The sequence below is a fragment of the Ambystoma mexicanum genome, chromosome 1p (assembly GCF_040938575.1).
Source record: "Ambystoma mexicanum isolate Mex_15411 chromosome 1p, UKY_AmexF1_1, whole genome shotgun sequence".
In the NCBI taxonomy this organism is placed as follows: Eukaryota; Metazoa; Chordata; class Amphibia; order Caudata; family Ambystomatidae; genus Ambystoma; species Ambystoma mexicanum.
Window position 1 is genome coordinate 143,367,944 of NC_090921.1, and position 27,300 is coordinate 143,395,243.

Below are 27,300 nucleotides of genomic sequence, written 5' to 3' on the forward strand. Positions count from 1 at the left end.
TAGCAGTGGAAGCCCGGCAGACTTCCTATCAAGACACCCGAGAGCGGCAACACCTAAGGAAAAAATCCACGTGGCAGAGGAGACTGAAGAACACATCTGCCAGGTGATACACAACATGATGCCTCGAGCAATCAGCCTGGACAACATAGTTGAGGCCACACAGGGAAATGGAGGTCGTTCCTGCGGAACATCCACAACAAGACAGCAGAGGCAAAAGATTTCCTCACGGGGGTCTTCACGATCCGGCAGGACCTCTCCATCACGGAAGAAGGACTCATCCTCTGTGGAACTCGAATCATCCTCCCCCTGAGCCTTCAAGACAAGATGGTGGCATTGGCACACGTGGGCCACCAAGGGATAGTACGAACCAAAGCCCGGATCAGACACTGCTTATGGTTCCCCCAGATAGACAACAAAGTCGAGCGGCTGGTTGGCACCTGCCTCCCATGCCAGATAACGGGGCCTCCGCCCAACCCAGAGCCCATCCGGCAGTGCGAGGGTCCGGCAGATGGGACGCAATAAGCATAGACTTCTACAAATTACAGGAAGGCATCCACCTACTGGTGGCCATTGACGACCACTCCCGGTACCCGGAAGTCGAGATTGTCAAATCCACGGCAGCGGAGGGGGTCATACCCGTGATTGAAAAAATGTTCGACGCACGGACTACCAAGAAGAATCAGGAGCGACAATGGCCCACCTTTCCAAGGGGAAGAGTTCAAACAATATTTCAAAGACTCAACATCCGCTATCACTACATTATGCCGAGATGGCCGCAGGCAAACAGCGATGTGGAACGTTTCATGCGGACAATTAACAAGGTACTGCGCCTGTCACGTGTCAACGCTAGCCCATGGCAGGTCGATCTCTACCGATTCCTGCGGAACTACAGGATCACACCGCACAGCACGACAGGCATACCGCCGGCAGACCTGATATTCGGCACCATCATAAACTCCTCCATACGACATCACCCGAGCAGGAGCCCGGACAAGCTCGACAATGAGCAAACCGAGTCAAGAAGGACAGGAGCCAACGTGCACATGAGCGTCAAGAGGCGTGCCAAGCAGTCCGATCACCGAGTGGGTGATCAAGTGGTCATGATGAGGAATCCGTCCAAATCCAAACTGGACACCCGCTATGACACAGCCCCGTGGACAATCAGTAAACGGCACGGCATGATGCTAACTGCAAAAAGGGGGCAAAGACAAGTGATGAGAAATGCGTCATGGTTTAAGGCCGTGCCAAGGAAATTGTGGACCGACGGCAAGCGTCCCTCAGAAGAAGAGGATCCGCCGAGGACCGAGGGACCAGAGGACCCGTACGGTGGAAAAAGCATGGATGGAGGAGCCGAGGAACTACTGAGCGAACCAGAACCGGGCGAGCAGGACAATGAAGGTGAGCAGCCCGAGGGGACACTGGGGCCCAGTGCCAGGGGTGGAAGATATGGGTTAAGAACCGCCACCAGGCCTCCAGCCAGGCTCAGAGACTGAGTGGTAGATGGGGGCCCCCCCAAGTGACTCGATAAAAAGGGGGCAGCCCGTTGGCTGAGAAATGTATGTTTTGTTTACTTGTTCAGTCAAAATAAAGGAGGAATGTTATGTCCGCCTTGCGTCCAGCTATGCGGTGACGTTAGGCGTCCAATAAAAGCCCCGTCCCCGCTCCGCGGAGGCAGTTCCGGGGCAGAACAACCAGCCGAGCATGTCCTTGTCTTTAATGCTCCCGCCGGAGCTGCGCAAGCGAGGCCTTCCCGCACGGGCCCATTATCCCTGTCTCCCACCGACGCCTTGGCCGGGACAGGACTCAACAGGGCGGTTTTGACCCCCATGTCTGCGTTTCGTTGCAGGCTTCCGGCTGTCGCTCTGCCCCTCCCTGTAAGTTCCACCTTCCGCTGGGGCAGCAGCAGGGTTCCACCGGCCCTATGCCATTTTGGGGGGGGGTTGTCTCCTCCACAGCACCGCATTGCCTGGCCTGCGTTTGCCCGAGCGAGGCTCCGCATGAGCCGCCGTGCCACAGGAGTTTATTAGCCATATGTGGAGATTACGTTCTTATGTCCACCTTACCATTGTGGCCTCTGGCGTCTTGCTCTCATCTCAGGCTCCAGCGGACCTCACAGTGCGCCCCTTCGTATGTGCGCAGCCGACCTTCTCTTGTTCGCTCCTGATCTTTCACTTTTGCTCAGTGGGTGCTTCACTGCTGCCATGGTTGATCGATCTGTCCAACGGTACTTCTCACGTCTGCCGGGATACGCTCGCCCCTCTCGTTGTGCCTGTTCTCTGTCCCACAGTCTGCATCATCAGCTCCTCCCGGTCGCCATCTTGATTCGGGATTTGTTTGCAGCCCCCTTCTTCGGCACGATATATCCAGTGTTCTGTTCTGTGCAGGAGCCCTGCCTACACTTTTAGCAGTGCGCTCCCAAGCCTTTCATCTATTCAATCGCTTAGTTTCAGGCCAAAATTCTGCTGAGGAGCCATTTGTTTCTACAGACTATTAAGGATCAGGTGGGGGCTAGCTCAGAAGTCGACCTACTTCATGGCAGCTAGCCACGCCCCCATGGAGTGTGATACATACCCTTGTGTTCTGGCTTGCTTCTTGGTTTTCGTAGATGTGGCATGGATTCTGTCCTGCGGTCTGTGGAATTCATTCTCTCTGCCTCTCTGAAATTTCATGGTGGGTTCATTGCTTACCTGGAAGGAGGTGAACTTGCTCGAAAAGGATACGAGGACTCATCAGGATGCATGTTCTAATTTTATAATGATGTTAGGACAGCTACAAGGCCACCCCCCCAGAATTTAAAATGCATGTCAGTTGATGTAGAGTTAACTGATTGGGAATACACACTTACTGGGCATCGTTCCCTAACGAAAACATGCGATGGGCAGATGTTAATCTTAACCACTGGCATTGCTCTGGGCAACCTACCATGCCCTTTTTTTAGCCAATCAACGGCATTGTGAAAAGGGAACCTGCCATATGCAAATCAGTCTTGGTCCTGCCACCAATGGGAGCAGGCCCAGCCCACTGCTAGCCCACGTCACCTTCCCATGGAACCCCAAGGCAGCCCAGACATGTTCCGGCCTTGTTGGGCTTCATCAGTGAGGTGCAGCTAGGTTGCCTACTGTGCAGTGAGTATTCCGGTAGTCAGAAATACACAAAACATACCACTCAGTAACCCAAATAAAATTTCACGTGGGTTACTGCAGTGCAAAGCACGCCTGACCTCTGCAGTGATAAGACCAGATTACATTTTAGAGACACAAAAAACTGCTGGAGGTAACGGTTATATAAAATAGGCCAGGAACTCTTGAGCACATCCCAAGTCCATCACTTATTCATAACTTGATTTTAAGCAATTCCAACAACGTGTGGGGCTGCTAGCTGACAAGATAAGTAAACTGCTCTATATTAACTTATTAATTCTTTTCACAACCTCGCTTGGTCTAAACCCATACTACTATACATTCATCCCTGCACTCACTATCACACAACCCTATGCTATATTTCCCTCTTTGTTGTGACCTATGTCCATCTGTACTGTTTTTAGACTTTCTCTCTCTTTGACATGTCCCGCTTACCTTTTTTCCCATTTCATTTTAACTCCACAGACCATGGTCTGGTTTTACACCCTAGTTGGGGGTCACAGTTTGCCCAAAAGGACATGGTTTCAGTGCATTAAGACCACTATGCTGTTGATTTGCCAAGTATAAAAAGCCAATCAGCATAACATAACATACTACTGATAATAGTCTCATGAAAGGCCACCATGTTAACACGCAATCTGCTCCAACATCAGCCTTAATTTATGCTGCACAGCAGCTTGAAATGTATCCTTGCCATGTCTACATAATCACTATACAATTCCTGTATGTACCACCCGAAAATACTCCACAATCACAGTGACATATTTTCTAACTCACTACCCCAAATTCCCCTGGAAATCTTGTAATATTCACGTTGTTCCAGACTTCTCCCTGCAGGCAGCCTCTCTGAGTGCAGACCTAGGAAGCTCTCTTGGCCTCATCGTGGCATGTCACGTCAGAGCAGGGTCCAGTCGTCTCAGGGAAGCATCTGCCCTAGCAGCACGCCGTCTACTCTGGTTTATGCACTGCACCATTCTCCGCTCTACTCAGGGTGTCGGCCTGCGCATTCTTTATTTAATTTATTAACGTGTTTCCTCAGGACTTAACATGCAACATGCATGTTGGGGCACAACATCCTTTTCCAAAACACAGGAACAAACAATATATGCTATAATAAACTTAGGTTTATTTGAACATCTAAATCTGCGTATGTGCAAGTAGTGGCCTTCCTTCACCTGTCCTTGACATAGTCCAGCATGCGGAATGGGACCCTCTTCTCAGTCCTGCGAGGATTCCTTGCCCTTGGCACATCCACCAGTCTCTGGAGCAGCCATGAGCAGGGCTATGGTTCTGCTTCAAAGGTAGTGCCTGTTAGGCCAGATCTTTGAGGTATGCCTATTGCGTTAGGTGGCGTGTCTTCAGCATCCCGGCTTACTGCAATTTGTACTTTTCGTTAATTCGTTGTCATTTCTTGCTACTGATTGTAGCACTGATCCCTGTGCTGTAATCATGCAGCTGTTGATTGCTGACCGCCTCCAGGGAGAGAGGTATTGTACTGGGGTACTGGGTTTTTGAGCCTGACGACTGTTTTGAACCAGGACTGGATCACTAATCCCCAAACTGAAAGGTTTCAGTCTCTGTCGTTGTGATTCTTGATTGTTTGCTGTTGTTGGTCTTTGGCATTCCGTAAGGGAATCCACTTCCGGTAAAATTCTGGAAGAATGAGCCGGGATGGGTGTCTTAATCTTCTTTCCCATGAATGCCTCTGCCGCTAAACTCCCATAGAGGAATGCAGTCGCTCTGAACTCTGTCAGGAATTGGATGAGAGCGCTGGAGCAGTTCCCTTTTTGCACAAGCTACCTTGAAGATCTTGTTGCGCATATGCATACACAGTTCAATGTCTGCCTTCCTGTGAAGCCAGCAGAGGGTTGTATGCTTTATGCCATGTGCTCTGAGGACCTTAGAAAAGTTAGGTGGTTGTTGGATCTCCGCGTCTGTTAGGCTATATGTGCACTAGAATAACCACTTCAGCTGCTGGGGATTGTATGAATTCCACTTTTGCCCATCTAGAGAGTTCATGAGGTTACTCCTGAATTCTACACACATTCGGATGACATCCGGTTGCTTGGACTTAACCACCACTACTATGGTGGCAACCACAGAGTTGGGGCATGTACTTTTTCTATTATTCCTTTCTCCTGCAATTTGGCCAGCTCGTGTTCCACTTTCTATCGGAGGGGAACAGGAGTCTTCTGTGGTGCAGCACCACCGGTTGGATGGACCGGTCAATGTGCAACTGCACTTTCCTGTCTTTCATGCAACCAGTGACTTGGAAAAAGATTGCCGTTTCCTGTAGATACATCTTGATTTCTTGATCAGACACTGGATGCCATATATGCCAAACTAGAAGATGAGCAGACTCCCCATCTTTGTCCGAATCCTGCAGCATGGCAGTGCCAGGGGTTTATCAGGCAGGGCAGGGAGCAGGCATGTAGCACCAAGTTCCAATAGAGGAGGAAAATCATGTTTATTCTCCTTGGCCTTAGTGGTTGGTTTATTCAATGCCGAGTGCCCCCCTCTGTGAATGGGTCTGCCTGAATATAGTGCAGTGAGCCAGGGCCTCGTCGCCGGTCACCAGGCCAATGAAAATGAGGGGGAGGGTGGCGAGTGTCCCTTTTCACTCAGAAAAGAAGATCCTGCATCATGGGACAGGGACACGCTCGTCAGCAGGTCGGCTTTGTGGTGCATCCCGCCCGCCACTCCCATCTCTGCTCAGTTGGTCGGCCTGCACATTCTTAATGTGTTCATCAGAAACATAGCACAGACAGCCTCATTACGAATTTGGTGGTATCTCTGCAGTAATAACAGCGATACCACCAAACGATATTTCCGTTACCACCACTTGGTCCGACGGTCTTAGCACTTGATTACAAGTGGCAGTAGGCCCTGTTAGTCCCCAATAATTGGAATCCATAGAACTCCATGGGGATTTCAACTGTATTACCACTGTCAGTAATTCTGCCTTTTTCGCTGTTTTGGGGCAATAAGGTGGAGGAATTAACTCTAGCATCCTGCCGTAGGTGTTTCCTCTGCCTTACCCCCTAACCTGTAGTTCGGGGCTGTGGCAATGTGGCCGTTACCACTACATTACCATTGTTTTTTACCACACCGCCGAACTTGAAATGAAGCCCAGTGGGTGTTACTTCCCAAGAGTGGTAAGAATACCTTTCCCCATGTGCATAGAAAGGTTTGGCGCCGTTTTGGGACAGTTTTAAAATTACACAAGGTGTGCCTTTTATTGGATTTACTGAAAATACTACGCAGAATTGGAACGATGCATTAGCTTGCGAAGTCCCGCAAACTTCTTCCTCAGATGGTGAGAGTGCATTTGCAAACAAATACTTTAGAGCGGCCAATTGGTCCCAAATCATGTGTGATGCTTTCAGATCGTCCTGGCCGTTTAACCAATAGGACTGCGCATGCCCAAACTTGTACTGTACATGTTAAGCCCCACAATTCCACAACAAGTGCTGTTGGGCGAAAAGCCAGCGCTAGCAGTATTGGTCATGACAAAGGACAACTTGAGAGCCATTCAGGGATTGAGAACTGTTAAAAAGAAACCAGGAGAGGTGTGGGTGACAAGGGAAACCTCTCCGGGTGAAAGACCACAATGCTGTTGGACGGTGGGAGGACAGTGGCTTCAGTGTTAGGCATTTCCTCGGCTTGTAGTGGACTTTAAATGTGGTGGCAACAAGCGTGCTTTGAGAGTGTCCATGGATCGTTTTTATCTTGAAGCATATTCTGTTATTATAAGCAGTGTCTAAAACTGGGATAAACGGTTCTAAGTTGATATAAAAAAATGAATTTTGCTTGATATGCAAAACAAAAAGTTACAGAAGATGTTAGTAAATCGGAAAGAGGCGCACTTTACCAGGAACGTGTTGCTGGGAGCCAGCTGTGCCCACTTTCCCTTTAGCGATGAGTTTCCATCATACTCAATCATTTCATCATTTAAAGCCCGACTGGCTCCACCACCTGTAGCATAGTGTATTTCAATAGTTAGGTTAACTTGGTGGGCGGACGGCTGGTTGGCACGAGAGAGAGAAGAACGAGAGATGGAACGTGGGAGAACGAGGACAGCGAGATGCGGGTTTCGAAGTCCAACGCCTGCATTCACTAGTCGGTGGGGCCTGATGCGAATACTTGTTTATGGGAGATAATAAATACTAATCTCCAATCATATCGTGCTTGTGTTTCATACTTACCTTTACACCACAAGTGGCGACGAGGATTCAGGCTCCACCGCGCCCCGCCCTGAAGAACCGCGGTGCCGCGACGGATACGATATCCCAGTGGCCGCTCTGCTTTTCCCTCTGAGCTTTGCAGCGGCCACATTGATCAACCGATAGTGCCGGGGAGGAACGACTGCATCCACAGAGGCCGTTCCGCCTTTCCTGGCGTTGCAGCGCCAGAACAAGTAAGTCCCCGCCCTTTTCCGGATACATAGAGCCAATAAATCTCTAATAACATTACGGACAGCTAAAACTACCGTATTATATAAAGTAAAAGGACACTGAAATCGGGACATACCGTATTACATAGAGTAATTGAGCAGTGAAATCAGCACATACAAGTTTAAAGCCCTACAGGGAGAGTGAAAGTGATACAAAGGGTAATTGAAGGCTATACAAGCTCTCAAACCAAAAAAAAAAAAAAAAACACTTGTTCTTCCCACCGGTTACTTCCATCACTTGGGCTAATGATCCATTATTCTTGTTAGTGTTCATACCAATATTATTCCTTGGTGTGTCATTTTTGACTTCAATAGATTGTACTCTGTTCTCTAGTTCTCGAACACATTTCTCAGTGTGTTCAACTTCTTTGGCTATTCTTATAACTGTATCAAGGGGTGGGTCATCTTCAGCCCACAACTTTTCTCTCACCTTGCTGCTTCTGCATTCCAGCATAAACTGATCACGTATTCTCTCCTCTAATTGAGCATTGAATTTGCACGTCCTAGCCAATTTTCTTAATATAGTTACATATTGCTCGACACTTTCGCCTTCTTCTTGGACTCTTTTCCCAAACTTATAACATTCAAGGATGGTGCTCAATTTCTTTTCATAATGTCTACTCATCTTCTTTACTGAGCACTCATATTCATTTAGATCTGCACTATCTTCCGGTGATAATTCAGGCAAGTCTTCAAATTTTTCTTGTCCAGCTGGTCCCAAACAGTGCAACAGGAGTGACTTTCTTTTTTCCACGCTGCAATTCTGTCCACACACCACCCCTGCTCAGAGACTTCGCAACATTCCTTTATCCATGAGAGACGAAGTAAAAAAAGAAATAAAGAGTCTAGAAGACCAAGGTATCATAGAAAGTATCGATGCCAGTGAATGGGTGTCTCCATTGGTTGTCCTAAGGAAGAAGTCAGGGAAATTGAGAATATGTGTAGACATGTGTGTTATTCCTGACAGACACCCACTTCCCAACATTCATGAAATAGTTTCCACCATTGGGCCATCGAAACATTTCTCCACTCTTGACTTAACATCTGCGTATCATCAAGTAAAATTACATAGAGAATCCAGGTGCATGACAGCATTTATCACACCAGATGGTCTATATCAATATAAGAGGTTGCCTTTTGGGCTTATATCAGCGGCATCTGTCTTCCAGAAAATTATGCATAGTCTGTTTGCAGAAGACCAAGGTGTCATATGTTTCCAGGACGACATACTAATACATGCTATTGATCAGATAACACACGATGAGAGATTACAATATGTATGCAAGAAACTGTATGAAGCTGGAATGACATTAAGCAAAGAGAAATGCAGAATTAATTGTAGTGAGATTGAATATTTAGGGCACAATATATCAGCTGAAGGAGTGAGACCGAAGAAACAACTATTGGATGCCTTTGAGAACATGCCAAGACCCAAATCTAAGGAAGAAGTGCGTACTTTCATTGGCATGGCCGAATACTATTCGAAATTCATGCGAGATTTCGCTATGCATACAATTCCACTCCGAGAACTTTTGAAGAAGAAATCATTTGTATGGGACACGGAATGTGAAGAAGAGTTCGAATGGATAAAACATGAGTTGAATAAGGCACCATCACTAAAAAATTTCAGGAGTGGAGAGAAAACAATCATCGCAACGGATGCCAGCAATGTAGGCCTTGGTGCAGTGGTCACACAAATGATCAATGGCAAAGAAAGACTAATAGCTTTTGCATCTAGGCTGTTAAAAGGTGCAGAAAAAACATATGCAGCTATTGAGAAAGAGACATTAGCTATCAAATGGGCTGCAGGAAAATTTCAAAATTTTCTTTGGGGTGCAGAAGTGGAATTCCACACGGACCACAAACCACTGGTTCATGTCATAATGAATAAAGGCTTGGAAAATGTTTCGAGCCGCATAAAAAGATGGGTCATACTCCTGCAAGAATACAACTGTGTAGTTAAATATGTGCCAGGTACAGATAATCGTGCTGCTGACTGTCTTTCGAGACTCACCAATGTTTCGGAGATAAATAGTGATGACGATATGAACCCAGAAGTTGTACTTAATATTGAAGAATTATCCATATCGGAGAAGGAATGGGAAGATGCGGAGAAATCAGACATGAAATTTGAGAAATTGAGAGAAATACTACTGAGTGGTAAATCGTTGATCAAAACCAAATATGAAGAAAGTGGACTGATCGAGTTTTGGAAGGTAGCAAATGAACTCAAGGTGGAGAATAATAGAATTCTGAGAGGTGACAGAATCGTTCCACCTGCAAGTCTACGCCAAAGGATCATTACGCTGGGCCACGAAGGTCACCAGGGTATTGTGAAGACAAAAAGGAGAATACGTGATGAATTCTGGTGGCCAGGATATGATCTACAAATTGAAAGGAATATACGTGATTGTATCCTTTGCAAAGAGAGTGATAGAGGGTGTGTGAATGAGAAATATCCCATGGTAGTTACAGATATTCCGAGTAATGTGTGGACTGATCTAGGTATGGATATATTAGGTCCAATTTACAGTGAGGGAAAACAACAATATTGCCTGGTAGTCATTGATCTACTGACTAGATGGGTAGAAGTTATGATCAAACCATGCATGACTGCAAAGATGGTTGTTGAATTTTGACAGAGATCTGTGGAAGGGAAGGTTTACCAAAGAGCATACTAACAGATAATGGTGTCCAGTTTCGTTCGAAAGAGATGAGAAAATTTTGTGATGAGAATTCCATTGTGCATAAAAGAAGTGCAATATATCACCCTCAGACCAATGGAATAGTCGAGCGTTTTAACAGGGTATTAAAAGATGCAGTAAGATGGGCATGGGCGAATGGTGTGAGATGGGAAGAAGCGGTCAAACAAAAGATTAATGCTCATCGTTTCACAACACACTGCACCACAGGTTTATCACCATTTGAAATGAGTAGAGGTCGGAAGGCCAACACTAAGTTGACGCCATCCTGGATAAAAAGGATGACTGTTATAAAGAAAGATTTTGGAGATGCGTGTGAGAACATCAGAAGTATGCAATTGAAGAATAAAAAAATTCATGATAGAATTGTAGGAAAAATAAAAAAAAAGTCACCATTGGTGGTAGGAGGTTTGGTGAGGATCAAGCTTCCTCCTGTTTTGAGAAATGGCCCGTGCAAATGGTCAAAACCTGTCGGCATAGTCGAAGTGTTTAAGCATGCAGTGAGAGTTCAGGATGGTAGAATCTGGAATATGGAGAGGGTATGTACATGGGATATACCCAAAGCGAATGTGAAGAAACGTGGTAGTGATGAGAGAGACAGTGATGATGATAGCTCCAGTGATGTAGAAAATTGTGATAGGAGTGTAGAGAATAAGAAGAGCATGCAAAGTGTTTCCTTGCCAAAGGCTAAAACAGATATACCACGAAAGTCAAGCAGAGGAAGAATCATTCATGAACCCCGTGGATTAACAGACTTTGCGTGGGGTCATTGAGCCAATGGAAGACTATATATATATATATATATATATATTTTGAACTGTCTTAATGTAATTTCAGTTTAACATTATTTGTAGCATTAGATAGATTAAGAAGGGGAGATGTGTAGCATAGTGTATTTCAATAGTTAGGTTAACTTGGTGGGCGGACGGCTGGTTGGCACGAGAGAGAGAAGAACGAGAGATGGAACGTGGGAGAACGAGGACAGCGAGATGCGGGTTTCGAAGTCCAACGCCTGCATTCACTAGTCGGTGGGGCCTGATGCGAATACTTGTTTATGGGAGATAATAAATACTAATCTCCAATCATATCGTGCTTGTGTTTCATACTTACCTTTACACCACACCACCTTAGCATGGGGGTGGTAGGTATTGGAATGGAGAATGTCAACTGTTAGCCAGTTCCATCAGAATCAGGCCCTCCCTGTGCATTTGCCATTCTGCTGTCAGGGTGTTCATTGCAACGTTAATCCTGTAAGTGAGGTTGCAGGTACAGCGCCAGACATAACACAACAGGCCAGTTCACTGAAATACACTCTTGCCGCCCACGTGGGAAGGGCAATAGGCCTTCTGATGCCATATGCATATTAGTGAATGCTTTGGGGTACCCTTTCCACATGAAGTACCATTTATATCTAAGTTTGTAGTGTGTTGTTTGCTCCTTGAGCTCAACCCCTGTTGTACAACATGGTGGAGGTAGTCCAGGAAGGTTGGGCGAGGGCTGGCAGTTCACTCAACCCTCACTCTGAAGGACCCTAAAATCCATGTAATCAACAACTGTGTGATACGATCAGCCTTCTCCGGTTACATGTGGGCTACCACATGAGGGCATTTCATTGAGCTGTATGGCAGTAATGAGGGCGGGGGGCTAGGTAAATTCAGAAAATTCAGAAAATGCCTGAATTTCATGCTCGTCGATAACTATCTAAAATGTAGCGCATTGCTGTGAGTTTTGGTTGCAACAGCGCTGAATCCTGGAACTCTGTAGGCCATATGTAGTCTCTTTTCCAAAAATGGTGATCTTCATTCCTTGTTTATTATCGATACTATGTATGTAAGTAATTATTTTAAGATAAGGCAGAAGGTGAATTGATATAGTATTGAAATGTCTTCAGTTAATAAAGTCACGGGGGCTGATTAATATTTTGTGATTCATCTTGTGAGTCTTCAGGAATCCCCCTTTTCTGGGAAGGCCTACAAGACGTGTGCGGTGGTCGGGAATGGAGCCATCCTCGTGGACAGTTGCTGTGGACAGCAGATCGACCAAGCAGAGTTTGTGTTCAGGTAAATTCTGAAGAATCTAGCCACATCCAAGTGGTGCCTCTCAGTAATGATATTTATCTTTTTATATAGTGCACATGGCAATGTTGGTGGTCTCCTGGCACTTACATAACAGGTGTTCCTTCTACCAAACTCAAGGGTGCACTTTTTATTCACTGCATTGGAGTCTGTCTCCTGCCAGGATTCATGCACATGGCCTTCAGGTTTCGCCACTCCTGCATTAACTCATTGAGCTCCCTTACCAACCAAACTGATATAATGACTGTCTAGTTTAACCCACAATTTTATGGAGAATGGGGCCTTTGGGTCAGCCTTTGTCCTCTTCTTGGCTGCTGCGTGGTCATTGTGTATTATGCCTTTGCCATGACAACCTGAATTTCCCATCCCCATACATTGCTCGGAAGTTAAACCTTTCACTGCTGACATATTTGATGTAAGTTAATACACTGATTGTTTATGAATCACCTGCAAATAACTCTAAACACCTGCTGCCTTTTTAATATCCCATCACATAGAGCAATTTAATTCCAGGAGGAACATGGCACTTCCGAATGGATACTTATGGGGCAAAGTTAGTTCTACCAACCCCTTCTGCCCCATTTGTCAGTCAGTACTTTTAACAACCAAATTCCTCGAGTGCCCCCGTGTGTTGAATAGGAAATTGTCGCTGCCGCTCTCTGAGAGATGCACCCTGTCAGACACGTGGGTAGCAGGGTCTTGCAAGTTCAAGAAGGTACGCCTCAGGAAATCAAGCCCTTGGGTCCTGGTGTGTTTTCCTAGCGCCACATTTAGCCGCAGTCTGGAGCTTTGCAGGCTTTGTGCGACCTTGCTCCCCCCTCCAGGAACCCCTGGTTGTATCTCTGACTATATTATTAAGGTGCGAATTTCTATCAGTGACCTTTATCTTCTATAACAGCCCCCCCCCCACTCCCACCAAGCTCTGTGGGGATGTTGCCCCCTAAATTAATTATATTCATTGTGGGGATTATGGGGGGCAGAGTCACCTAATGGCTTTCTCTGAACAGTGGCTAACAATGAGTCCCATTTCATGCCCGATGCAACCATGTGACCAGCAAGAGTGTCCAATCACCCAGACGCGCATCATTTCTGGGCGACATTCACAATTTTGTTCAAGTATCCGTTTGATACCAACCATCACCGCTAAAACTTTTTCCTTTACTTAAAAGTGGCGATCCCACACAGCGATATAGTGTACCCGGATATTGTCCTTGGCACACAGACTTATTTTATTTACAATTATCTTGTCACTGTGGTGGTCCCCACACAGATGCATAGTAGTTCGGGATAACAATTTTCTATACTGGTACCCCCTGTGCTCTGTGAAGACGTCTGGCGTATACCTGGCATCTCCAACTGCCAGGATAAGCGAGCCGGCTCGTTATGTGAAATAACCCACATACAGTGCTGGTCATTGGGCCGGCTCTCACCGGATCCGAGATCCGGCACTAGATGTGTAGCCGGATCTCGGGATCCGGCCAGTCGGCCACCCCAAACCCCTGCTCTGCACTGGCGAGCAAGCTGTAACTTTCTCTCTTGACCCCATGCATGAGGTCACAAGAGGAAGTTAGTCCTCAGCCACGACCCGTTTTATTTATTTATGCAATGTTTGTTGAATACCTGTATCCGATACACATTGCATAAATATACAGGTATACAAACATTGCATGAATAAATACCCCTATTAACATCAGACACTATGCAGCCACCCAACTGCTTTCAGAGAAGAGCTGCAGGAGCTGTGCTGGGTGTGGTTCAAGTGAAGGAAAACGGTGCTTATGGCGAGTAGAAATTACCCGGTTTGAATAATACCCAAGGGGGAGTTTTTTTTAAATAACATAGGATGCAAATTGTGCATTTTAAAGAATATTTACTCAGCAACAGTGGTCAAAACTATTATCTGCAGTAATGAAGTAACTCATCACCAGTGCCATGAGTGGTTTAAAGTGGAATTGATATATAGTTTGGAAAAGAAGCAGCATGAAGGAAATAGTGCTGTTTTAAACTATTATTTTGGACATTATCTTTGATCTAGAGGTCAACTGCCAACTCTGCCCCACTTAACCCCGCCTCCTCAGGCACCGCCCCCCCAAACTCCACCCCCACCCTAGCCCTTGTTGGATCCCCCACCAATTGTTTTCCATTTTCACCATTAAAAGTGCAGGGCCGCAGCCCGTGTTGGGGCAAACGGATCGCTTGTACCTGTCGTATTTCCATAGCCGTATTTTCTGTGGGTCCTGTGCTGTTAGCCCGCCATTGGAGGCTGTCATTGCAGCCACTATTCAAAATGTGTGTGGCACAAACTCCTTTCCCTCCAGGCCCGCAGCAAAGTGAAGGCGTAGCCTGTGCCTGTCGTCTGCTCTGCATGAACTGAGCTAACTTCATCACCGGGTAGTGTTGGCGGGCAGGCCTGGCTCCAGGAATATTCATCTGGGTGGGCAGGTTTGTGATAAGGGGGGCCCAAATTCCATTGGGTTTGGGTCTAGGAGCACCCTAAAAAAGTGCTGGCATCGATCCAGATTTCCCAGATCCGTGATCCATCAAAACTGTCTTCCCAGATCGGGAAAAATACATTTGAACCCCTCTATAAAAAACAAAAAAAACAGTACAGAGCAAAAGAAGCAAGGAAAATAGTGTTGCAAAATCAATCTACCTAGCTGCCCCTCCCATCGGCTCTTCCACTGATATTATGTTACGTTTATTGTGTTTTATATAGCGCTTTACGCGAAAGCGATTGTCCTATCCTCCACCTTTCACCCCTAGTCACCTTTCTTTAGCTCCCTTAATCACTATTCCCATTTACCTCCACTCCCACCTACTCCGACCAGCCCCCAGCATGTCTTTCTTAGCTTGGCTGGGGAACATCGAGGGTGATGCATCCTCCACCTCCTCTGAGAGGGCTGAGCAGTGAGGCCCCTAGTCTTTGTACCATCTCAGATGGTGTTCGCCCAGCAATATCTTCCTGAACACTGTGGCTACTGCCAAGGGGCCCCAGAGGAGGTGCTTGTGGTAACTCCATCTTATGTGAAAGATAGACCCCCCCCCGAATACTGAAGTAAGGAATAGGAGATTTTGTTTCTTAGAAAATTACGCTGCATATTTTCAGCACATTTTAATTGAGTTGAGGGAGTGCTAGCATGTAGGCGAGAGTTCTAGGGCTGGGAGGGCTGAATGAGGAGGCAGACTGTGCAGGTTGAGGGGGTTCCAGTCTCCTGGTCGCTCCTGGTGTGGTGTGGCAGGGGAGAGAGGGCCTTGCTCCCGTGCCTTGACCTTGTACATCATTGTTTGGTACATACTGGTTATACTATGCAAGTGTCCATAATTACTTTTTGTTTGTGTTTACTTTGATTTGCTATTGAATAACACCAAATTGTTCAATGAATGCAGCCTGATATTTTCAAAGAAAGATGTGTGTGTTCTTAGCAGGTTCCAATGCTTGTGCTGCCCATCTATTAAACCATGAGTGGGGCGTGTGGAATAGCTTATAATGTAAAATGAATCTCTTCTAGGGGCACCTCATTTTTAGCAGGTACGACATAGTGACATTAAATGTTTTGTACAGGATCACACACTTTGGTTGAGTGGTAAAGCCAGAATTTGAGGCTAGCCTGAAATTTAGATACTTGACCATGCATCTTCCAAGCTCAACTTGGTACAAGTATGTGTTGAAGTTTGGGTTTGAATACCTACAATAATACCTAATTTTAGACAGATTGCTTTAAAAATGCACAAGTCAAATGATAAAGGAACCTGACAATGTATTCATCATTGTAGAAACATGTTGATGAAAAGAGTAAGAGGGGCATTTTGTTTTTAATCCTAAATTGCACAGGAAGGGACCACTCCTGTTTGCACTTTTTGCAAAAGGGGCAATTCATTAATTGTAATTGTTTCAACCAAGTACTGGAAAAGTAAAAACGCAGGCGAAAAACGCCTTTGCTCTTTACATTTCCACTAAGTGTTAAGTGTCTGGGAAAGTGTAAATCACTTCCACATTTAATGAGTGTGGGAGCCAACCGCAATGGATTCCTTTGGAATCTGCCTGCTTTTACCAGGTGTAAATGTCAGATGGATCCCAGAGGAATCCATTGGATTTCTGCCAACATACAAATACCTGCTGGTGGAAAACCAATCTGATTTGGCAGGGGGACCTCTGGTCTCCAACCTCACAAAAAATCATACAAAATCCTGCAGGTCATAAAAACAGGCGATAAATGTATTTATCATCACTTCTTACAGCTTCGCTTGGAAAATTACCCCCTATGTTTGTAGCTTTGTTTTCCCATCCTGAATTGAAGCATATAGGCTCCAGCATAGACATTAATGAGAATTTACAAAAAATCTCATACGGACACAAATTGAAATCAAATGCATGACAAGCTCATTGTTTCACAACGCTTGTTCTGTAGCCTAATCACCCAACAATCACACTTAAATAGCTTGTTAAAACCCTATATAATTTAAAGAAAATGTGCCACAGAAATGTTCACTACCTGTTACCTTTTCTCATCTCTGATTACTTTCTGTTAATCACTTCCCGTTGTAAATAAGTTTCCCCTGAAACACGTTAAAAAGATACAACCTCAGTGGCAGGGCCTGTGCAGCCCTGGTTGTTTGTATTTGGGGAGAGAGGCAGAGCAGGGGTGGTATGGGCATTTATCCCAGGTCCAAATGTTAAATCCACCTCTGATTGCAATCTTTAGGAAATATTTAAATACTGCTTTTTAGTTTTAAAAGAATCTTTTATAATTTGCATGCAACATTATAGGAAATGCTCTTCTCTCGTGTTATTTTAAATGTGCTCTTTAAGGGTTCCGGCACTGCCTAAACACCCAGCACCCAGGATTTAAATTATACTTTCCGAACACCCACAATGCACATGATGTACTCTGTTGGAATGCAAACTCTTAAGTTACTCAAACAGTATGAGCTTATCAGGTCAGTACTTAGTATGAGACATTTTGGCAGACTAGCTTCTACACAGATAGTTACATTCCATTTAGGTTGGAGCCCCACGTATGCATGAGAAGATCTGAAACTGGTCCATACTTGCCATCCTAGCCTTATCATTTTCAGGTAGGGCCTTGTTGGACCAACTCAGTGGGGTGCAGCTTGATTACCTAGGTGTAGAAAGCAAGGCACTCACATGTGGGCATATACATGTTCACTTCAGGAGACAAACTGAAACCAACATGCATTGACAAAGCAAACAGCTTGGGCTTTTGATTAGGCATGGATAGGCATTTGCCAGTCATTGCCATAAGGGTACCACCTGGGTACCACCTGGGCATAAGATGGGAACAGCCAGAAAATGCTGCAAGTACCTGGGCATATGATGGCAAGCAAAACCTGTTGGCTTTTCAATAGCTTGTTTAAGACAGTACTTCAGGCAGAGGCATTGACGAAGCTATTGCTTATAAAATCAACTGGCTGAAGACACATATTAGCCGATTTATGGAATTAATGTGCTCTGAAAATTCCTGCGCAAGCGTGCGAAACAGTGCGAATCGCAGTGCAAGTGCGAAAATCGCAGCGAAACCCGCGCACATCGATTCATGGAAGTCCGTGCGCAAGTAAAATCTGGGATGTGCGCTGAAAATCTGCGTGGCGCATGCCGGCGCACAGGTCATCTAACGGCGTGCGCTACGGCCACAGCGAAAGCGCACATAGCGTGGCGCACATAACTAAAGTAGGCTTAACACGGGGCATGACACACGGAATGGGGAACAACTCGTGAAAATGTGGGCGTCACAGGGGAAGTACAGGAGGCAAGTGCGCGGAACGCCCACACGCTCTTGGAATCGAATAGGGGAAAAACAGCGCACGGGCAAAGACGCGCACAGGCCTAAACACGTCCGCCACACGAAACCAGGTGGTAAAGTCCCTGCGCATGAAAAAAATGTGCGCCAAAATGTGCGCTAACAAAAAGCACGTATATACAGCTCTGATGAATGTCCCATACTGTGGCCCTCTTGGACAAATGACGTGCAAAGGGGTACGCAACAAACACTGACACCCGCTGACACCCGCTGTGTGAAAAATAGCGTGTGCGTGTATTTCGGGGGTGCGCGGGAAGTTTCACACGCGATTGGCTTTGGGCGAGCAGGGTATGTGTAAATCTGGGGTTCGCAGGAAGTCTCACACGCGATTTCAGCAGGGTACGTGTATTTCGGGGGTGCCGTGGAGTCCTACACGTCAATTGGCAGTGTGGCTCCTCCCAGGTGTTCGCTCTACACCCTCCACGGCCCCTGCAGGCAGCCCACACCACAGGGGACTACCCTGCACCCCTGGTCATGTCCCGCAGGCAGCCCATCCACCATGGGCATGCCCCCCAGGTAAGCCACATGTTAGCTTGCACTACTGATCACCAACGCATGACCCCCTCCACCCCCACCCCCCAGCACTGAGGGGCACCTGCCAGCAGGCCCCCACTCATGTCCTCCAGTACCCCCACCACCTAGCAATGCAGTGCAGGGCACCTGCCAGCAGGCCCCCACTCATGTCCCCCAGCACCCACACCCCCCAGCAGCGCAGGGCACCTGCCAGCAGGCCACCTGCCAGCAGGCCCCCACTCATGTCCCCTTGCACCCCCACCCCCAGCACTGAGGGGCACCTGCCAGCAGGCCCCCACTCATGTCCCACTCATGTCCCCTTGCACCCCCAGCAGTGCAGGGCACCTGCCAGCAGGCCCCCACTCATGTCCCCTTGCACCCCCACCCCCCAGCACTGAGGGGCACCTGCCAGCAGGCTCCCACTCATGTCCCCCAGCACCCCCACCCCCCAGCAGTGCAGGGCACCTGCCAGCAGGCCCCTACTCATGTCCCCATGCAGCCCAACCCCCCAGCACTGAGGGGCACCTGCCAGCAGGCCACCACTCATGTCCCCCAGCACCCCCACCCCCCCAGCAGTGCAGGGCCCCTGCCAGCAGGCCCCTACTCAAAGCCCCCAGCACCCCCACCCCCCAGCAGTGAGGGGCACCTGCCAGCAGGCCCCCACTCATGTACCCCAGCACCCCCACCCCCCAGCAGTGCAGGGCACCTGCCAGCAGGCCCCCACTCATGTCCCCCAGCACCCCCCCTCCAGCAGTGAGGGGCACCTGCCAGCAGGCCCCTACTCATGTCCCCCAGCACCCCCACCCCCCAGCAGTGCAGGGCCGCTGCCAGCAGGCCCCCACTCATGTCCCACTCATGTCCCCTTGCGCCCCCACCCCCCAGCAGTACAGGGCACCTGCCAGCAGGCCCCCACTCATGTCCCCCAGCACCCCCACACCCAGCAGTGAGGGGCACCTGCCAGCAGGCTCCCACTCTTGTCCCCCAGCACCCCCCACCCCCAAAAGTGCAGGGCACCTGCCAGCAGGCCCCCACTCATGTCCCACACATGTCCCCTTGCACCCCCACCCCCCAGCAGTGCAGGGCACCTGCCAGCAGGCCCCCACTCATGTCCCCCAGCACCCCCACCCCCAGCAGTGCAGAGCACCTGCCAGCAGGCCCCCACTCGTGTCCCCAGCACCCCCATCCCCCAGCACTGAGGGGCACTTGCCAGCAGGCCCCCACTCATGTCCCCCAGCACCCCCACCCCCCAGCAGTGCAGGGCACCTGCCAGCAGGCCCCCACTCATGTCCCCCAGCACCCCCACCCCCAGCAGTGCAGGGCACCTGTCAGCAGGCCCCCACTCATGTCCCCCAGCGCCCCCACCCCCCAGCAGTGAGGGGCACCTGCCAGCAGGCCCCCACTCATGTCCCCCAGCACCCCCACCCTCCAGCAGTGCAGGGCACCTGCCAGCAGGCCCTCACTCATGTCCCCAGCACCCCCACCCCCCAGCAGTGAGGGGCACCTGCCAGCAGGCCCCCACTCATGTCCCCCAGCACCCCCACCCCCCAGCAGTGAAATGGCGATCTCATGACACAAAGCAAAAGTCAACTATGTACATCAACACACGTCCGCCACAAGAAGGCAGGCGGTAGCGTACATGCGCGTTAAAAAAATGTGCGCTAACAAAAAGCACGTGTATATACAGCTCTGATGAATGTCCCATACTGTGGCCCTTAGGACAAATGACGTGCAAAGGGGTACGCGACAAACAGACACCTGCTGTGTCAAAAATAGCATGTACGTGTATTTCGGGGGTGCACTGGAAGTTTCACACGCGAAAGGGCCCTGTTGAGCGGAGTGCGTGTATTCCTGGGGTTCGCGGGAAGTTTCACCTGCAATTTCAGCAGGGTACGTGTATTCCTGGGGATCGCGTGACGTTCCACCCGCAATTTCAGCAGGGTACGTGTATTACGGGGTTCGCGTGAAGTTTCACACGCGAAAGGGCCCTGTTCAAGCGGAGTACGTGTATTTCAGGGGTGCGCTGCAAGTTTACAAGCGAAAGGGCATCGCCCGTGCATAATACGTCACAGATGCGCTTACGCGCTAAGGGCCTTTGGTCCAATGATATCGCGTACGTGTGCTGACGTGCTTACGCGCTAAGGGCCTTTCCTCGAATTACACGCTGACGTGCAAGATTTTCACGTGCCAAATCACTCCATATCAAGCTGGCCACGTGTACACATACACGAATACCACGCTCCTGCCCCGAAGGCCATTTTCCTGCCCCCAAGAGCCCCGAGCACGCTCCCACCAGCCATCTGCTGCTGCCTGCCTGCTGCCCACGTGCCCTGCTATTTGGTGCCTGCACGTCAGCCATCTGCAGGGGTCCAGTTGCTGTGTCCACCCCTGCTGGAACAGAAGACTCCCGACTGGGATTCCATCGCTCCACAGCCCAGCCCCAGGACCCAGTTGCCCACCCACTCCTGCCTCTGGGGTTGCCATGTCGGGCACATCTCCATCTGGCACCACTGGCAATCCCCAGCCAGAGTGGCAGAGGGCCACCAGCTTCACTGCCACCGAAGTTGGTGTCCTGGTGGAGCAAGTCCTGGGGCAGTATGATGCCCTCTTCGGAACTTCGCGCGCCGACAAGGAAGGACGGACCAGGATCTGGACGGACATCGTGACTGCCATCAACGACGAGGGGGTGGCAGTCCGAAGATTCCAACATGTCAAGAAACGCTGGGAGGACTTGAGGTCCAGGACCCTCAACAAGGCCCGGCGCCTCGTGGAGGGGGGCTGGGGCGGCATGAGTACCATCCAGATGAGGGTCCTGGAACGCGTAGGCCCAGCGCTCCACGCCCAGATCCTTCGGAGGCAGACCCATCCGCAGTTGAGCGGTAAGTGGCCAAGCATTGCTGTGTGAGACAGGGCATGTTGCAGGGTGCTGGTTGTCTGATACTTGCCTGTATGTGTGACATAGGCCATGTATGTATGTGTGTGTGCAGGGACATCATGGTCATGCATGTGAGACCAGTAATGTGTGAACCCCATGGTTGGTGCATGTGTTACAATGCAACATGCGGAGCAGCTTGGGGAATCCACACATTAATGCATGCCTGTCTCTGTTATTGGACATGGATGGGGTGTGAGAGATGGGTGCTGCTCTCATGGACATGTATGGTGTCCATGTCTGTGTGTCTGACTTGCGTGTCTGTGACTTGGAAATGCCATGGATGCATGACACATGTCTGTGACAATGTTCAGATTCACTGATGCAGCCTACTCATCCTTGTATCCACTGTGTCTGGGGTGTACAAGGCCAGATGTATGAAACTAGGGTGAAGTGTGTGCATGTGATAGGCATAACCCATGATGCATGTGAGTTTCAAACCACCATTGTATGTTTCAAGAGTCCCTTGGACATGTATGCTAATGTTCATAGCATGCGCCATGCCTGTTATTGCATGTGTTTTGCCTGCACTGACCCATGTGTTGTGGAGGGACATGATGAAAGTGATGTTTGACAGTGCCACTCATCTGCTATTGCTTCCTGTCTAGGGGACCATTGTACAGTACCCTGATGCTTGTGTTCTATGTCTCCCTCTACACATGGCAAGTGATGAAGAGGGTGGAGACGGCGCTGTGGAGCAAAGCGGCAGTGATGCCCCCACCGTCCGGCGACGCAAGGCCCAGTCACCCTCCCAGAATTTACCATCGTCCGGGAGTGAGGGGACTGGTGCTGCGTCTGCCACTACGGCTGCAGCGGAAGGGGTGGGTGAGCCCCCACAGGGGCTTGCAACGGCGGAAGACAGTGTGGAGCCATCCAGGTTGGTGGTTTCCACAGAGGAGGAGGGGGCCGCTACTGAGCCGCACATGGGGCCTGGTGGGGGTGGTACCACTGGTGCAAGTGGTGCAGTCCAGGGGCAGGAGGCAGCACAGGTCACTGCGAGGGGCCTGTGCATGTCGCTGACCCTGTGACTGCACCACAATGCACCAGCAGGGATGCCCCATCCCAGGCCCGTCCGCAGGTAGGGGGGATGTCAATGTCATCTTACACTCCTCTACCTGCGGACGAGGGGACCCCTGGCCGTATGGAGAAGGTCCTGATTGGTATCGCGTTGCGCAAGCGTGACATTCGTGATGACGTGCGTGCTTCCCGGGGGGAGCATGCACGTCATCACGAAGAGCAGCGTGCCAACGTGGCCCAGTTGGGAGTGTCCATGTTCGGGGGTTTTGTACATGTGTCGGCCCCTCTGGCGGCCCTCTCCTCCTCTGTGGAGACTATGCGCCAGTTGTTCTCCATGCCGTCTTCCGGCCCAGATGCCACCAGGGCCCCCTGTGGACCTGCCCTGACCAACGCAGCCAGCTCGGTGGGGATCCCATCCCTTCCACAGTCGGGAGTCGAAGGTCCAGCAGGGGTGGACACCACAGCAACTGGACCCCAGCAGATGGAGGATGTGCCGGCATCATCGAGCAGGGCACGTGCATGACGGCGTCTGTGGATTCCATCAGCCTGGATGCCATCGTACTGGCAGAGGCAGTTGCGTCGGAGGCAGCGGCAGGCTCAACGTGGGAGGCATCATGGCTCGGGGCAATCTACAATCAGAGGGGCAGGCATCGGCCGGAGGGCAGGAGGACCCTGGAATTGGAGTGTCTTCCTTGTGGCAGCGGTTGGGCCAGCAGATAGGTGCGGAGCGGCGGCGGGCGGAGGAGGCACGGCTCACGATGGTCAGGGCGGAGAACTCCATGCGCAGGGCGCTGAGGCGGGCTGATTGCCTCGAGGGAATTCGCAGGGAGTTGGAGGTGGACATGGCGTTATCCCTGCGAGACCTCGGGGCCAGAGAACAGGCCCGCATCCAAGACATTGAACAGGAGTTCGATGATGCCCTGGCCTATGACATCAACAAGTGAACCGTTGGACTTGCCCGCCGCCATTGTATATAGTTCATTAGTGTTAAGTTTCATTTATTTATTTTTCATTTGGGGCGCATGGACTATGCCCCACATTTTTGTATATAGTTATTAATTAGGTAGGTTTCATTGTAGGTTTCATTTATGTCGTTGGGCTCATGGACCCTGGATTTGCTATTTGTACATATTTTTACAGTGGATTTTTCTCCTTCATCTTTATTTTTCTTCACCATGGAGCAATGGATATTACGCTTTTCTTTCCCTTTGGATTTGCTTTGTTGGGCGGTGACTTTGGACACATTTTCATTTGGATTAATTTGGATTCTCATTTTTTTAATTTATCATTTTTTGGAACATGCTGCATTTTCATTATTATTGGCATTATTGTGTGTTTTAATTTCATTCACTTCATTTTGACTTGATTACATTTTTGTTTCTTACTTCAATGTGTGGTCTTCTCTCATTGGTTTCATGCATGTCACAATGTGGGTTTTCTCAGTCATGTGTTGCCATTGTGTGGGTCGGACAGACTTGTACTCATGCGCATACTGCTTATTTGTGATCTATCATGTAATGGGGATTTCAATTTGGAGTGGATGTAAAGCTTGTTTGGGTGTTTGGACTGGGGTGCTGTGGGGTGGGATTTGTGTGGCCATAAGAGCCAGGGATCTGGATTGTGATGACGTGTTGGCTGGGGGACATGTGTCAAGGCCTGCTGGCAGATGCCTGTCAATGATGGTGGGGGGGTGGGGGTGCAGGGGAACATGTGTGGTACATGTGTGGGGGCCTGCTGGCAGGTGCCCCTGACTGCTGGGGGGTGGGGGTGCTGGGGGACATGTGTGGGGGGGGTGCTGGCAGGTGCCCTGCACTGCTGGGGGGTGGGGGGACATGTGTGGGATATGAGTGGGGGCCTGCTGGCAGGGGCCCCTGACTGCTGGGGGGTGGGGGTGCTGGGGGACATGTGTGGGGGGCCTGCTGGCAGGTGCCCCTGACTGCTGGGGGGTGGGGGTGCTCGGGGACGTGTGGGGGCCTGCTGGCAGGTGCCCCTTACTGCTGGGGGGTGGGGGTGGAGGGGGACATGTGTGGGGGCCTGCTGGCAGGTGCGCCAGACTGCTAGGGGGTGAGGGTGCTGGGGGACATGTGTGGGGGCCAGCTGGCAGGTGCCCTGCACTGCTGGGGGGTGGGGGTGCAGGGGGACGTGTGGGACATGCGTGGGGGCCTGCTGGCAGGTGCCCCTGACTGCTGGGGGTGGGGGTGCTGGGGGACATGTGTGGGCCATGAGTGGGGGCCTGCTGGCAGTTGCCCCTGACTGCTGGGGGGTGGGGGTGCTGGGGGGCATGTGTGGGGACCTGCTGGCAGGTGCCCCTGACTGCTGGGGGGTGGGGGTGCAGGGGGACATGTGTGGGACATGAGTGGGGGCCTGCTGGCAGGTGCCCTGCACTGCTGGGGGGTGGGGGTGCTGGGAGACATGAGTTGGTGATCATATTGCAACGTGACATGTGGCTTGGCTGGGGGGCATGCCCATGGTGGATGGGCTTACTGCGGGACATGACCAGGGATGCAGGGTAGTCCCCTGTGGTGTGGGCTGCCTGCAGGGGCCGTGGAGGGGGTAGAGGGGACACCTGGGAGGGCCCACACTGCCAATTCACGTGTAGGACTCCCCGCGCACCCCCGAAATACACGTACCCAGGCCAATCGCGTGTGAAACTTCCCGCGCACCCCTGAAATACACGTACCCAGGCCAATCGTGTGTGAAACTTCCCGCGCACCCCCGTAATACACGTACCCCACTCGCACAGGCTCTTTCGTGTGTGAAAGTTCCTGCGAACCCTGTTATACACGTACCCTGCTGAAATCGCATGTGAAACTTCTCGCGAACCCCAGTAATACATGTTCCCCGCTTGGCGTTTGCTGTTTGGCAGCCCTATAAACTGGTCCAGGGTTAGCGCAGCCCTTTGCGCTAGTTTGGGAATTTTGATGGCTTTTCCTTGCGCGAGGGTGTTCTTGGGGGCGTAACTGGCGCTGCTGCAAGGTCGCTGCGCTACTCTGCGCCACGGCTGGTTTTGGAGGCTAAAATCCATGAATACGCTGTGCGCGGAAATCGATGTTAGCGCACGCAGCTGGCGCAGACATTCGCACGCGCACACTGTGCGCCAGCCGCGTGCGCCACTTTTGTGCAAAATTCTATGAATTACCCTGTAAGAGGTTTTTTTATCATACCAGGAGCTCATTTACAGTGGCAATTACATTTGTGTTACTATCAACCTTATCTTTTTACTTATACTCGAGTAGTTATGCAGCAGAATAAATACTTTGAATGTAATTTGTTAGGTCCCCCAGTTAGATGATGCACCTTCTTCAGAAATCTGTGTTCAAGCAACATCATCTGTCATTTATTGTTTGATATAGTTAACCATTTTATTCAGCATGATGCGAAAAACCGCTATATTCCCACAAAAGATAAACATGCTTTAAATTACAGAAAGCAAAACTGTGATTTTAGGTTTGAGAAAATAGTTGTAGGCAGCCAGCTTGAATAAGTATGCTACCTCACTTATAGGTGTGAATGGCCCTCTATCTCACTGGTCATTTCATGGCTGGAGGGGGCATACATCATTGTCTATGGCATGAAAACAAATCCTGGCCGACCTCCAGCAGTTCAGCCTCTCAGAATGATATCTCTGAGGTTGCTGCTGCATGTGTAGAGTGCAATCTACCCCCATACCAATATTCCCTCAGGTCCCACTGGCATGGCCTACTTTCTAGGGGGCTAGAGGGTGGACTTGGGGGGGGGAGAGGCAGTCTGGCCCCCCTGCTAGAGCCTTGCCTGCCTGGGGGAGCGAAGTCCATTGTTTCCCCTCTTGCTCTCTTTGTCAGATTTTTGGAGTGATGATGGCATACTTGCTGCTGCCTACACCCTCGCTTGGGTGCCCTGCATCTGTCATCCCTCTCTGACTTGGCACCCAGCTAGAATGTATACCCAGGTCTCGGATCCCCAATCCAAAGAACTCCCTTTGCAATCACATCATGTGCACTTAATGTTTATTTTTTAATTCTGCAGTGCATTGTTTAAACTTTGCCACGGGGTGAGATTTGAGATTTGAACCATGGTCTCTCGGTTAATTGGCGGGACGCTTCCCCACAAGACCATTTGAGGGACTTGGCTAAGACTGCGGCATACCGCACTGATTTGAATGGGGAGCTGCAAGAGGCCTGCAAGCTGTTCAATAGCAAATTTGCTGTGCAAAATCTATTGGGAGCCCTGTGGTCCCATTGTCGCGATTCCTCCGTGGCCCGGCATTTCATTGCTTCCCTGATGGGAAACTTCCTTTGTTATTCCTTTGGTGGTGGATCTTTGTTACTGAGGCGAGCGATGGCTCTGCTAAAGGCCGGATTCTTGGGTCAACAGCGCCAAGCTCCACAGTTTGTTCGGGAAGGGAGTCATCGCCTGGCTGGCTTGGGGGCAATGCAGCACGAAACATGCGAGAAAGGGCATCAGCTGCAACACATTCTTGACCACAGCAATGTGGCTTCCTCTAAACACCCCTTCGAGGGGATTGGGTCCTCCGACGTATTCCATATCTATGACAGTAATCACCACAGCTGTGCTGCTTCGGAAAATCTTTCGGTGTCTGCGTCCTGCGTCAATGACGTTGATACGCCGCCCTCAAGGACCTCCTCTGATGGCCGACGTCACTTAATGTTATA

At 49.8% G+C, this 27,300-nt stretch overlaps 1 protein-coding gene across 3 annotated transcripts in view; it reads left to right on the plus strand.

Moving 5' to 3' along the window:
* LOC138567222 (alpha-2,8-sialyltransferase 8E-like) overlaps nucleotides 1-27,300 on the plus strand; it is a 240,291-nt gene that overhangs the window by 177,205 nt on the left and 35,786 nt on the right. For all 3 annotated transcript variants that reach the window (XM_069645211.1, XM_069645219.1, XM_069645227.1), the window contains exon 5: nucleotides 12,243-12,355. In XM_069645211.1, the coding sequence (XP_069501312.1) occupies nucleotides 12,243-12,355 (113 nt within the window). The remainder of the gene's footprint in view (nucleotides 1-12,242; nucleotides 12,356-27,300) is intronic.